Source organism: Mustela lutreola, chromosome 9 (assembly GCF_030435805.1).
Source record: "Mustela lutreola isolate mMusLut2 chromosome 9, mMusLut2.pri, whole genome shotgun sequence".
In the NCBI taxonomy this organism is placed as follows: domain Eukaryota; kingdom Metazoa; phylum Chordata; class Mammalia; order Carnivora; family Mustelidae; genus Mustela; species Mustela lutreola.
This window is the reverse complement of record NC_081298.1, coordinates 63,185,339-63,200,299: the sequence shown is the minus strand read 5'-3', so window position 1 is coordinate 63,200,299 and position 14,961 is coordinate 63,185,339. Positions and strand designations below refer to the sequence as shown.

Sequence of the window (14,961 nt, the reverse complement as noted above, 5' to 3'; positions counted from 1 at the left end):
CCAGGTATGGGCAAACTATAGCTATGATCAGTGGCCAAATTGACCTGTCACCTGCCCGACAGCTCAGGATAGTTTTCACTTTTTTAAATGGTTAAAAAAAAATTAAAAGAGGAGCACCTGGGTGGCTCAGTTGGTTGAGTATCTGACTCTTGGCTTTGGCTCAGGTTATGATCTCATGGGTCATGAGGTCGAGGTCCATATTGGGCTCCATGCACAGCAGGGAGTCTGCTTGAAGGTTCTCTCCCTCTGTTCCCCCTCACTCCCCCCCTCCCACCCCAAGCACATGCTTGCTCTCTCTCTCCCTCACCTTCTCCCTAAGATAAATAAAGAAATGTTTTTTAAAAAGTTAGGAATGCCTTGGTGGTTCAGTTAGTTAAGTGTCTGCCTTAGGCTTAAGTCATTATCCCAGGTCCTGGGATTGATCCCCATAGGGTCCTGGAATCGAGCCCCACTTCAGGCTCCCTGATCAGCAGAAAGCCTGCTTTTCTTTCTCCCTCTGTCTGCCACTTGCCCTACGGTGCTCTCTTTCTCTCTTTCAAATAAATAAAGAAAATCTTAAAAAAAATTAAAAGAAGACTAGTATTTCATTATATGTGAAAAAGATATAAAATTCAAATTTCGTTGTCCATAAATACAGTTTTACTGGGAGGTGGCCATGCTGTTTGTGGTCTCATACTGCAAGGGCCAAGTTGAGTGGCTCTTCAAATTTAGCAGAGGACAGAGGGCATCTAGACTGTAGGCCTGAAATATTTACTGTCTGGTCCTTTATAGAAAAATTTGCTGACCCCTGATCTAGATAGACCATAGACTGATACTGAAAACTACAGTTACTTGCTTAATATTTGATAGAAATTAACCTTTCAATCAAGAGACGCTCAGCCAGTTGACTGGTATTATAGCTACAAGATACATACAGGATACCAATGCTAATCATTACTGAGCAGGTACTGTGTATAATTCTGGTCTAGCTTCCCTGGCATGTAACCTACCAAAGTGGAGATTGCTAATATCTCCATTTTACATATTAGGAAACAGAGAGACAGAAATGTAAGGGCACTTGCCCAAGGTCACCCAGCTGGTAGATGGTAAAGCCAGCACTCCAGCATGGGAGGCCAGGCTCCAAACACTACTGCCATGCAGGGAAACCCTGGGGTTTTGGTGGCCTTGGAAGAATTGGGGGACTGAGCCCCATTTGGCTTTTTTCACCTCTGGGGACTCATGTTAGGAACAATAAGATCTCTCTTTTTAATTAAACATGTTGTAGAATAGCACTTGATGAGCCACTAGCTGACAAACTATTCCAGTTATGTCTGTGCTCCCATTCAGAGCAAGATTCTGAGATGACTCAAGGTTATGTTGGACTGTCGCAAGCTTTCAGTCATCATGGTTTTGAAAGATAGGTTCCTGAGAACACTTTGTGCTCATTGGGATGTTTTCTCGAATCCCATTCAACGTTTTCTGTTATTGGAGGTCTTGATCTTGAGGGTTCTGTAGTGTAGAATCCTCAGGACCTTTTTGTCCATATGGAAAGTGTGCCCTCATTCCTCACACTTAGTTTTTCCTTACAAATTTTTCTCCATCTTTACTGACCTGTAAAGTTGAAATGATTTTTAAAGTCATTACTCTAACATCATTTCTCTATTTTCCCTGAATACATCTCCTGAATATTACAGTCACCCTGATGACATACCACTACTCTTCCCTCCGTGTTTCCCAAGGTGGTAATGACCTACTTTATCCAATAAGAGATAGTTTCTTTTTTTCCCTTTGTGCTCACACGAATGTGCTTATTGCACATTGTGTTTAAACACATCCCACAATTTCATTTTATCTGTTAACAAATTCCCTCTGTTAAAAAGTACATTTAGTGGTGTGTCCAAAGTACATTCACTAAGTAAATACCAGGGCAGTTCTTGGGTTGGATATTTAACACTGATTGATAATATGAGTGCTACTCATATATAGCTTTTGAAATACAGATTAGCACATAGCATAACTCTGAAAAGTATTTTCCCTTAAGGATTCTGTCCTCCTGGATCAAGACAACAAGAAGTTTCTAAGTGTGAAGGGAACCTCTCGCTTACTCATCTATAATGTGTCTGTGGAGGATGCGGGCTATTACAGCTGTGCCATAACGTTTACCCACAAAGGCATGCTGTACAACGTGACTAGGAATATTGAACTCCGTGTCAACAGTGAGTATTTGCCACTGAGGGACCTCCCCACCCTGTCAATAACAAGCATGCAAAGAACTAATGAGGGTTCATGTGGAATTCCTTGAATGTCCTCAGTGTGAAAGGAAAACATACCTATCAACTCGCCTAAAGCATCAGGCTCACAAAACACATGTGTGGAGCTTTGAAAGATAGAGAGCAGGGTGTTTTTCTCAGGAAAGGTGGATTGCTGAGTGGTTGGTAGGGTTCCAGGTGTGGCTAAAACACACCAGCAGAGGGGGCCATACAACGGTTCACTGGGAAGGTCCCTTTGGAAGGCTTGCACCACCAGAGACAGCCATCTGGCATCATGGTTGCCAGAACTTTATTTATAATTCAAGGATATTAAGATTTTATTGTGGTTTTTTTTTTTTTTTTTTTTTTTTTTTTTTAGTTAGAGGGCTTTGCATTGGCATATCCAGTGGAAATTCCCCTTTCTTGGGCTTCCCCAAGGCACATGACCCTTGAAATCAGAGTTTCAGATAGTGAGGGCTCTCATTGCTTTAAATGAGTTCTACTTGAAAAGAATGTTGTGAACAGTGTTGATGAGTATTTAAAATTGTTTAACATTTACTGCCTACATGCTGGACATCAAGCTTGGTACAAGGAACATAAAAGGGCTTGAGTTTTGGACTCTGCCCTAGAGAGTATGCTGCTTTTATTTATTTTATATACTGAATACACAATTGGGAGTCTTTTAGGACATTTCAGATGGGTTTGAAAATATATTAAGGTTAAATAATTGGTCTATGAAGGGAGAAGTATAACTTTTTGCCCCTTCCAGAGAAAATCCAGATATTCAGTTTTACCACAGGGAAAACTCCCATGGGATATCTCCCATGAACTGAAATCTCTAGATGACATAGTCCTGTGAGGATTCATTCCTATCAACAACTTGTTCCCTGGAGTGGGAAATCACAGAGACTTCCGGTGACTTTCAAAGGGCTCAGAATTATCCTGTTCATGTGATACTCCACAAGAACACTAGGGGGCGGCCAGCCCACATATTACCCCAAGTTGTGAGCACACTATTTGTCAGGGCTTCTCAGAGGGTGTCTAGCTAGCACTTGGGTCCTCACTAGACTTGCAGAATCTCAGTCTCCATCCCAGATCTACTAGGTTAGAACCCGGGGCATGATGGGGTGGGGGGAAGCATAGCAATCTGCGTTTAACACTCCCACTCCACCCCCACCGGATGCTGATGCACCCTTAGGTTTGAGAAGCACAGAGGTATTTAACTACCCTCGCCACCCCCACGTGTGACTATGTGTGTTTTTGGTGGGGGGCATGACTGTGGGGAGGCTCCTGGTCTTGGCCCAGAAGCCATGTGCTCCTCATGCTGTGAGGCTGCCTAATGCTTACTCATGTTAGGATTTCAAAATGCTCTGCAGGGAAAATGGAAGGGAAGAGTGAGCAGTTACGGAGATGGGCAGCCCTCTACCCACCCACAGCCATGCTTTTTACTCCAAGTCAGGTGCCTACTTTCTTCAATTTGGGAGACGAACCTCTTGGGGAACTGAGTTTCTATTCAGAGATCCCCCTCTGTCTGCCTCCCAAAAAAGTTTATGTCCTCTATTAACAAGACACAGTAGCCAATGCTGGGTCATGCTCCATATCATTCAGTGTGGGATTAGCAGTAGAAACGGGTGGTTCCCAAATTCCTGTGTCTCTGTTTATGTTTTCAAAGTGACTCTATGGTGTTCTGAGGCAGGCATGTGGGGAAGCAGGAATGGAGAGGAGGGGGGAGATTTTAGGGCAAATAGACGTTAGGGTAAAGCCTATCTTGTAAGCGTTGAGAAGATTATTATTAAGAATTCATTCAGGAAGCCGGGGAAGGGAATGGTTAATTATTTATCACAAAGCAAAGAACATCTGTTAGTGTATTTAATTGTGGCCTCTTCCAGTAATATCTCTTCTGGGAAAGGCATTGGCCAAAGATGCTCAATTTTGTGGAGAGCCTGTTTCCTTTGCCAGACAAAGGTCGAATCTTACAATGGCTGGCCATACTGTAGGGGATAACTTTGTTAATTAGCTAAACAATGGAACTTGAATCTCAGCTTGAAATGATGGCTTCCCTAATCGAAGCTCTTTTCCTCATATCTTTCTCAGAAAAAGAAGAGGAGACAATTCCTGTGATTATCTCTCCCCACCAGACCATATTAACTTCACTGGGTAAGGCCTATGAGGACTGTGTCACCCACGGGGGTGCCTTCAGTCCCAAAGCCTGAGGTCCCCTTCCCCTTTGGTTTGCAGTGTGCATGGGTAGGACCCTGGAGCCCCTGCGTGAGAGGCAGAAATGACATCTTTCCTTCTGTCAGATGTTAGAAATGGCACTGTGTGCAAATAGGTATACTTTGTCACAGGAACACCCGACCAGCAAAAATCTAAATGTGAAAATCCCAACGTTCTGGTGGCAGTTGTCAACTGTATGAGAGGATTAACAGCAGGATCCCCTCCTGGGGCCTTGCATAAAACATACTTGCAGTATGTTTTAAATAAGTCTCTCCAAAATTTGGCTGACATGCAGCACTTCCCAAAGAGTCCATCTGTAACGCGAGGCTGACCCCGTCACTGCTGGCCCCACAGAGACGGTCTCTTGTGGTCGAAAGAGCTGCTCAGCTGGTCAAGGTGGATGATGAGAGTGACTGACAGGGTTTTCCAGTTTTCACCCCATTGTGGTTGTGGCTCAGGCTGTTCTGGCCAGTGCCCACTTCCCTGGTGACTATCACTGTGTCTCACGGGACCCCAGTCAGTGCCAACACCGACCCCATAGGGGTCCTTCTGTAGAAAGAAAAGCTGCTCAGGGCATCACTGTGGGCTCATTGAAGGTCAAAAGCCACACTCATGTCAGGCTGGGCTTCCAACAGGCCTATGTATCCAGGAAGCCTGTACCATTTTGGTGTTTGTTTCCCTATAATGGTTTTGTAGGCCTCATTCTCCCTCCCTCCCTCCCCATCCATCCATCCATCCATCCATCCATCCAGGTCTCTCTTCTGTTTGGTATTGGGCTTATATTTTAAATTTTAGTTGGTGGTCATAGAGAAGGGGGACTTTGGTACAGATGCTGGGATTGCTGCCAACACAGGCTGCCTCGGCCCTTGGAATAAACCACCTGGAAACCTGGGGAAGTGGGCACACGGGTCGCTGCCGGCTGGGATTCCAGCACCCTGGCTCCTAGATTCCCCAGCCAAATGGAGCTGAGTTCCCCACCCTGTTGCTTTGAATGCACTCAAGTGCATGGCAGAATTACGTGAGGCCAGGTTTAATGGGTTGCTTTTGACCAAGAAATCTTAAGGTTGTAAGAGGTGGTGAAAGAGTGAGAAGAGCCTGAAGGGGGGCCGTACATTAAAAAACCCACCAGGAGGAGGCATATCACCCATGGGGGTTCCCAGGAGGGCTGAGACCAGCAATGGGCAGAGAAAAAGAATTGAGACATTCATCTGACTTTTTGAGGTGCCTAGAAGAAAATGTGGGAGAAGGCATCCATGAATTCAGAAGGCCCTGTAGGAGCTGAGTGACCTTGGGGAAGCCATGTGCCCTCAGGGTTTTCATCTCTCATGAAGACCAGTTGAGGGAACTGGAGACACTTGATCGATACTGGTGTTCTGTGTGAACAGAATCATTTGAAGGAAACGAGTTTCCTTTTAAGGAAAGAATTGGCCAGTGAGGGGTATTTGAGAAGGTGGGGCAGGGTCTGCCACTTGGATTTGCTGGTGGCCACGGGGGCTGGCGTGACCCCTGTTCTCTGGTGGGGCTCTGACATGGTGTCTTGCTGTGCACAGGTTCAAGACTGAGAATCCCGTGTAAGGTGTTTCTAGGAGCCGGGACACAGTCGACCACCATGCTCTGGTGGATGGCCAACAATACCAGAATAGAGAACGCCTACCAGGGAGGCCGTGTGGCTGAAGGCCTGCGCCAGTAAGTGGGTGAAGGTCATTGTCAGCTGAGAAGCATCTTATGGGATTTCCGAAGGCTTTGCTCTTCCTTCTAGAGACAATGTCGCACCAGATCAGACCAGGACACACAACTCTATAAATAATCTTTTTGATTGTAAACTGTTGGATTTTTAGAATTTTATTATTTTTTTTTTAGAGATTTATTTACTCATTTTAGAGAGAAAGAGAGAGAGAGAGAGAGGGCATGAGCTGGGAGAGAGATGGAGAAAGAGGGAGAGAGAATCTCCAGCAGGCTCTAGGCTGAGCGCAGAGCCCAACACAGGGCTCGATCCCACGACCCTGAGATCATCACCTGAGCTGAAATCAGGAGTTGGGCACTTAACTAACTGAGCCACCCAGGCACCGCAGATTTTTAGAATTTTAAAAATTGAATTTTTCTAAGTATCACCAGTTGTTCTTAAGAATCGAACTTCTTATAGCAGCTGGGCTGCAGTCGACTGCTTGGCATTGATGTTGCATTTTTTTAGCTGTTTCATTAAACATTTGTTTCTTGATTTTTACGGTTTTCCGAAAAAAATGCTTTGGAGTTCATACATTTCTATGCCGCACCCTGCAATCTGAGTGTCAAATGTTTTCACAAACTCTTCACAAGAGTCTGAGAGTTAGCCACAGTATCTGAGGGTGGCTATGGGCATCAAGGAAGGTCAATGTTCAAAGAAAGGAAGAATTCTGTTCTCATAAGCATTCATCTTTGGAAAATGTTTTCTCAACCCAAAAGTAGGACAGTCAGACCTTGTAAATCTGTGTTTGAGAAAGGGAGACCGTTCGATTTTGCAAATTATCAAGGAATTTTTTTTAAGATTTTATTTATTTATTTGAGGGAGAATGAGTGAGAGAGAACATGAGAGAGAAGAAGGTCAAAGGGAGAAGCAGACTCCCCAACGAGCTGGGAGCCCGATGCGGGACTCGATCCTGGAAGTCCAGGATCATGACCTGAGCCGAAGGCAGTTACTCAACCAACTGAGCCACCCAGGCACCCATCAAATTATCAAGGAATTTTAAAATTCAAGTTCCACTATGATGAATTAGGCTCAACTTCCACTTGACCTATCAAAAAAGATCTTTCTAGATGCAGTGTGGTGAATCAAAATTATATGTGGTTAGCACAACTGCTTGCTTGCAAAGTCCCTGTTGGGAAAAGCATGGTATCACTCACATGCCCCATGTTAGCTTACTCATACTATCCACTCACTTAAAGGAGCCTTTTTTCCCAAGGATTAAAAAAAAAAAAAAGAAAAGAAAAGAAAGGCCTAGCAGATGCACATCAGTGATATTTTTATTCATGCTCCTATGTAGCAGTGAAGCATCTTCAGATGATGATCACATTACAAACGGCAGCGATGCTGGCCAGAACCATTCCCTGGCCTGGCCTGTCTGTGGCCCTCTGCTCTGAGCTTGGGTTCCTGGAATTACAGCTGGCAATGGAGATGAGAGGAAGAAACACAGTGGAGGCCAGGATTCCTGGAAAATCCCTCCTCTTCAGTATGCAAATGATTTTTTGGCCTTACAGTCAAGTTTCTCCAAGGCAGATATTTCTTTCCCACTACCGCCTCTTTGTTCGTCAATGGCCTGAAAAATGAATTTTCCCAACATCCAAATGAAACTGGCTCCTGTTAAGTTCTTCTTGTGACAAGTGTCCTGTTACAAGGACCAACATCTTCAGTGTCACTTCCACCTTCAAGCACAGGTTTAGAAATTCTCCCAGATAGGGAACCAAAATCAAGGCAGGTGCCCCTCTCTTTATGAATCCTGAGACCAATTTAAGCACAGCGGGTCCTTCTCGTTGAGAATGTTCGGATATCTCCCTTGTAAAGATGGTCTTGCACTGGTTACAGCGCATTTAAGCAGATGTTTTCTCTCTCAGGGAATACTCGGAGAACAATGAAAACTACATTGAAGTGCCCCTGATTTTTGATCCAGTCATAAGGGAGGATTTGAACACAGATTTTAAATGCCTTGTCCGCAACAGACTGAGTTTTCAGACACTGCGCACCACAGTCAAAGAAGGTATGTACCTGGGGGGACGTTTGAGGGGAAAGCAGCACGGGCAGGGGTCTGTGGTCGCTAGACAAAACTGCTAGTTCTCCAGCTGATGGCTTAGGAAGTCCCCCCATTTCCTGTTAGCGGACCACCCAGAGCGGATCTCTCAGTTCTTATGATTTATTTTTTGTCAGGTGGAAGCTGGTTTTGGGAGATTATGTTCAAGGAAAAATTTAAATAGCAAGCTGACTTCAGGAAAAATGATAAGGTGGTTCTGTGATAAACTTAAACACACACACACACACACACACACACACACCCGTGTCCTTCTGTGGTTCTGCCCCTGGATCAGCAGGACTAGCTGGTTTCTGGTGACACCTGGAGGAGTGTGCGATGGTCTTTATCCCGAAATTGAGGAACTCCCTTCTCCAAGAGCTGGGGGCTGGGAGATCCACAGGGCTCAGAGCAGCTTTCAGGTTAAAGACATTGGTTCCCAGGAGATAAAGCACAAGACTGTAGTCACATCAACTCAGTGCCCATATACAGTAAGAAGAAAAGAGAAACCCGTGCTCTCATTTGGACCAAATTGATTTCCTCCCAGCGTTTAAGTGGGGAAGGGAAACACAGGTACCGCTGAGACCGCTGACACTCAGAGGGGACGAGGCAGAAGCCAAAGTGATCTCCAGCAGCGCTCTCCTTATGCCTTCTGGGCAATCTGTAGCAAGTCAACAAAATGCTCCACTTTCTCTCTCCCTTGCTGGGAAGGCAGCTGCAGATGTACTTGTAATTGAAAAGCTGAGGATTTGGTTAAGCCTCAGGACAGTGCATGACGCATACAGCTTTTCTCCAGTTGTGGTCTGAGCACTACCAGCACTGCCCACTTGGGCCACTAGCTGAAAACACAGAGCCCCAGCCTCAGCCCAGATCTACCTCAATTCTTCCAGGGTAAGGCCAAAGAGGGTAAGGTAGCAGGCTCCTTTCCTATTCACGTGTGAGGACCGCTGTCCTAGGACACATATGCAAAGGCTGATGCTTTAGATTGTTTCCATGAAAGAGTCAGTAGTTGTCCAGACTTGGAAAGGAAGTGTCCCCCAGAAAGCAGATTCCACTTCTGGGGTTCAGATTGTGACCCAAAAGAACCTGTGGTTTGTCTGGACCCGAAGCTGGGGACCTTTAAACATTTTCATAATGTGAGCCTTCTCCCTCCTTTGTGGGGTTGGCCGTGACTCATGGCCGAGGGCACAGCTAACAGCCTGTCCCCAGCATGGAGAGGTGTGTCCCGATGGCTGCTCAGCAAATTAAAGCTTGATGCATTTCCAAGCCTTGTGGGACGTTAAGGTGGAAGAATCATCTAGAGAGACAGTCTGAAATTGTGTTGGTTCCCAGAGGCCCAGATAGATGATGATAAACAGTAGCTTTAAAATGTGGAACTCTGGGGCACCTGGGTGGCTCAGTGGGTTAAAGCCTCTGCCTTCAGCTCAGGTCATGATCCCAGGGTTCTGGGATCGAGCCCCACATCGGGCTCTCTGCTCCGCAGGGAACCGGCTTTCTCTCCTCTCTCTGCCTGCCTCTCTGCCTACTTGTGATTTCTCTCTCTCTCTGTCAAATAAATAAAATCTTAAAAAAAAAAATGTGGAACTCTGGCCTCGTCATCAGTGAGTCCAGGAGGACTCATGTTCTTGTGTTTGCTTGTCACGTCTTTATCTGTACTCTCCACATTTTCATGATGCAGAGATGCCAAGGAGTAGAATATAAAATAGCTGGGTCCAAGCAATCCTCTTGACACCTAAAGCTCCTACATTCAAAGTTGGTTTTCTCTTCCTGTGTTTGTTAGTTTCTATCATCCCCCTCACATGCTCACTCATTGGAAGAGGCCACGCTGGACCTTGGCCACGTCCCCGTTGTCTGGTTGAGACCTGAACGGATAATCTCTTATTGCACACTATTCAACAGGTGGAACAGAGACCCTCGCCACCTCACCCCACTCTGTGCTCTTTTCTCTGGTCGCTCTCTGATCGATTTTTGTTCTCCCTTGTTCATTTCCCTAATGCCGCAGATGCCCTTCTCAGATATCCTTGATCTGCTGTGAGGGGCATGCTTTGTGAAAAGCCAGTGCACAATTATTAGGAAAAAATGAACTCCAGCTCCACTCTTCTCTATAAACATGCACTGCACTGTCCTGCTTGGCAGTGAGAGAATGTTCCTTCCACCCATGATGTGACTCTGTTCTTCCCACAGCTGCCACATTCTCCTGGGGGACCATACTGGCCCCACTCTCCCTGGTCTGCTTGGTTTTGGTGGGAATATGGATGCACAGACGGTGTAAACACAGAACTGGAAAAGCATATGGTTTGACCACGTTAAAGACTGGCCATTAAGATTTTCATCTCACCCAAGTAAAATAAAGACAATAAAACAATTCAGAGTCAAACGATATCCTTTTTTATGGAGGTGACTTGGCCTTTGCGAGGATTCTGCTCTTCCTCAGTTGGTTTAACAAGCTGCTGTGTTTATGGTAAAGGACAGAAGTATGAATGTGATGTTTATTCTGAAGCTGACAGGAGCAAGCGTACATGTGTGTGGGAGAGTAGCTCTTGGACACTTGTGACCTATTTAGAAGAGTGAGGTGGCGTCGAAAACATCTAAATGAATTTTGTAGTTCATTCATTTGTCTTTTAACGAAAATGTATTAAAAATCTATGTTGGCTATGCTCCGTGGAGGATGTTAACAGATAGCAAAGATAAGACGTAGGTTGCCTTTTTGGGAAGATGGAATTTCATTTGGAGACTGGAAAGAGGGATTTAGAAATGCTAAAGAAGGAGCATCAGCAAAAATTGGTGGATTTTTCCCAAAAGGATGAGCCAAAGAATAACAACTAAAATAGACTATGAGAAAAAGACATGTTAGCACATTTTAGTGAACTGAGAACTAGACTCAGCTTTATCTCAAAGCTTCTGAAAATGAGGAGGACGGAAAAGTATTGAGATAACTGCATACACGTTGGAAAAATATAATCAGAACCTCTTTTATATCATATCCTCATTCCCCTCCACCCCCCCCCCCCAAATCCCAGTTAATTCAGTAAATTCAGTTTTAAGAAATCAGATTGCAGAAAGACTAACATGAGTCACTCCTTCACTTGAGTTCAAGTCTTTGTTCAAGTGACCTTCCCAGAGGCACACTTCTGAATGGTACCTCTTTCCATCCCTCTCGGGTTTCTCCCTCTGCTTTGTGTCCTTATAGATCTTATCACCACCAGACCTTCCATTACATACGTACTTGTTTATTTTCAGTTTTCCCCATGGGAATGGCATGAGGACAGAGATGTTATTTTGGTCATGGCTGTATCCCTGATACCTGAAATCATGCCTGCCACTGAACATTTAATCCATGTTTGTGGAATAGGTAAACATAGAATAGAGTTTCTTGTGTTCACCAATGAAAGAATAAAAGGATTGATTATGATCCAATTCCTGCATAACAAAAGAATAAAAGCAGAACATAAAGGAAATTATGTCAGGCGAGCTCAAGGAATTAATAATGACAGCATAAGGGGTTTAAGGAAAGGCATCCTAACCCTCGTGGATGGGGGAAGCATGAACAGGGAATGTGTGGAAGAAACACATAAGAGGACCGTGGAAAAATGATCCGTTTCAGTAACAGAGATATAAATTAAAACAATACTGAGATACCCAGGCACTCACACACTACCCAGTTTTAAAAAGGCAACATCAAGGTCATTTCCAGATAATAACTCCCACATCCTGTAATTCCATTTATAACTTTGTCCTGGGAAGTAGAAAGGCAATTTGTATCAAGCCAGGGGCTGCTGGGTACGACTTGTTCTTTGCAAGGGCCAAGTGTGGCATCTTTTCCCAGCTCTGCTCAGTGATGTCGTGTTGGAAGCCTAAAATCCACCATCATGGGAGTTCCTGACACCATAAAAACTGGCAAATGCCGCAAGCCAGTGCCCCCCTCCCCAGCACACCACTACTAAGGCCGAGAGATGCCTGGGAATGCTGCTCCTGGGAATTAATCTTAGATGAATTCAGCAGCAGAAGATAAACAGATGTATAAAATGTTTCAATGAAACTGATTTCCCTGGTGATGAACAATTATGTGTCAATTGTGATCTATAAAGAGCAAGAATGCAAGACCGAAATATTTGTAACATTAGGAAAAAATTGTATATTGTGTATGCAATATATATGGTTAAGACCATATTAAAATTCATTGGATGCTAGAAAAAGGGGAAAAACTCAAGGGTTTTGAAGACAGACTTCTTGGGTTCAATTCACGGTCTACCCCTTTAGCTGTGCCGTATGTCAGTCTTCTGATCTGAAAATGGGGTTAAGAACAGGAGTTATCCCAGAGTGTTATATTTAATCATCAAAAACGTAGGAGGAATAGACAGGAGCAAAACTAGTTGTACTGTTTAGACACAAAAGTGGACAAACCATAGCCTCTGGCCAACTGCAGCCTGCCCTTTGTTTCTGTAAATTAAGTTTTGTGAGCACACGGTCATTTTGTTTATGGATTGCCTGGGGCTGCTTTTCCTTTTTGAAGGCGGGGTGATCGTGTCAACAAAGTCTGAACTGTTAGCTCTCTGGCGCTGTCCGGAGAAAATTCGCTGACCGCTGGTTCAGACCAAGGATGTTTACAGGCAGGTTTTGAGCCTTACTTTTGCGTTTCCCTGCGGTTCTCTTCTCTTTCCTTCCTTGCCTGTCTTGTAAGCATGGAAGGAAGGGAAGGAAACGAGAAGGAGCCGGCAGAGGACTCTTGGTCTCGAATTTGGAGCTTTGACCTTGAATGAGGTGACACAAGGCTTGAGACGGAAGCAAAGGGCAGCTCTGGGTGCTTCTGCCCATTCTGGATCCTCCGTCTGGGGCACCACGCAGCTCTCGACCTCTTCCTTCCTGGGACCCCTCCCCCAGGGTTCCCCGGAGCTCCCCCCACTCAGGCTCTGGTAGCTTCAGCCATGACCCAGAAAAGAAGCCGCCTGCAGCCGGAGGAGAGCTGCTGACAAGTGTGGAGACTCACCTTGACTGCGTGGTCTATGCACTTCCTCCATCCACAGTGTTCGGGGGTGGGGTGTTGGGGGGAACTTGCACTTAGAAAGAACAGAGATAACCAGGGAATTTTGGACACCAGATTGATGATAATAGCAAGGTGTAAGTGTGATACTGGGATTGTGTTACATTTTGAAAGCAGAGTTGCTGTATTTCTAACAGACTTCGAGAAATAGTTACAGATGATAGTTGAGATTTGCATCAGAGTGTTCCAGTACTGGGGGGGGGGGGTTGGGGAGTGTGGGTGAATATGGGATTGACTGGCCGTTTGTTGACAATTGTTAACACCAGTGATGGGTGCATGGCGGCTCCTTATATAATCCTCTCTCTTTCTATGCCTAGAGTTTTCCATAATACAGAGGAAAAAAACAATAGTATAGAAATAACCAAGTACACACTGGACAAGAGAATGTGTCCATGAGCTGAGTGTAATCACTCTGTCGAATCTTCTACAGCGGTGAAAAGGAATAAAACATAGCTACACACAGCAAAACGGAGGAGCCTCAGACATATATTATTGAGTAAATAATAAGTCCTAGAAACATCTATACCAGGATCCCTTTTTAGTGAAAGTGAAAAACAGCTAAAACTAAAATCTCTCTCTCTGCATACATATGTGTCTTTATATATGTTTGTAATTAAGGCACACATATGATAAAACTATATTTTAACTATATTTAGATATGTATGTATCTGTATTTGAAGAGCACTTATCTGCTTTTAAAAGTTTACAATTGTCTGTGTTTTAAGAAAGCAAGAGAATGAGCAACCCAAGTTTCAGGATAGTGAGCATAACAGGTGACTGGTGGGGGACCAGGCCTGGGATGGGTTAGAAAGACCTCAGTTATGTCAAGGTCTAGATCTCCTGTTGAGTCGTGGATTATTACTCTTTATTATCAAACAGACGAAGACACAGGTCACTCATGGACCAATGAAGAGTGTGTGTCTTGAACTGAGAATTCTGCTTAATTCTGAGTCCAAACTAAACAAACAAACAAAAGAAACAAGGTGTTTTCTTGATGTCTTCATCTACTTTATGTTCATTCCATTGGTCAAACTTTCTGAAATGGAATTTTTCACCACCCCCCCACCCCCGCCACAAAAGCAGGGGGATGGGGCAGTAGTCAGTATCTGATGGCCTCATGCTTCGAGAAGCTACCTGCAGGAAAGCAGGCCCTACCTCATCAAATACCACTTGGCCAAGAACCGACTGAGGATGGCAGTGGACACCAGGAGTGGGCACCAAAATTAATTTAGGCACTAGAGTTAAATTTGATATCTCAAAGATTTCCTGTGCTAGGGGAATGTGTAGGGGCTTTATGGAGCGGGTAGGACTGTATATCTAGTGTCAGACCTTCCAGGGACAGGAATATCCCCGGCACCGGCCCAGGGCCTCACGACCAAGCAGGCACTGCAAAAGTGTCCGCCGCTGGGCAGAGAAAGCGTGTGTCACTTGGGTTTTTCCAGGACTTGCCAACCTGTGTGAACAAACACGATCACCCTGGCAGGACTCTTCCAAGTTTCCCGGCTCCTGCCCCTACTATCCAATTCGCACCCGTTATTTCCATGACTCCTGCTGATAGCTCACTTGGACACATTAAGGGCCTCGTGTTCTGTGGTTGTTTTCCTGTTCTTGTCCCCACCTGTGGGCATCTGCTGACCATGTCATCTCGCAACGTCTCCTTGTTGCTGCGTCTGGCCTCCCACAGAGTGCTGTCACCCCACAGAGGGCGGTGTCCCAG

General features: G+C 45.0%; 1 protein-coding gene across 1 annotated transcript in view; it reads left to right on the top strand.

The window, feature by feature from the left end:
• Positions 1–10,568, top strand: part of IL1R2 (interleukin 1 receptor type 2) — a 33,456-nt gene extending 22,888 nt beyond the window's left edge. Inside the window, exons 5-9 of the mRNA XM_059133289.1 lie at positions 2,021–2,195; positions 4,323–4,385; positions 5,996–6,131; positions 8,034–8,176; positions 10,388–10,568. Of these exons, the coding sequence (XP_058989272.1) occupies positions 2,021–2,195; positions 4,323–4,385; positions 5,996–6,131; positions 8,034–8,176; positions 10,388–10,527 (657 nt within the window). The 3' untranslated portion in view covers positions 10,528–10,568. The remainder of the gene's footprint in view (positions 1–2,020; positions 2,196–4,322; positions 4,386–5,995; positions 6,132–8,033; positions 8,177–10,387) is intronic.
• The last annotated feature ends 4,393 nt before the right edge of the window (positions 10,569–14,961 follow it).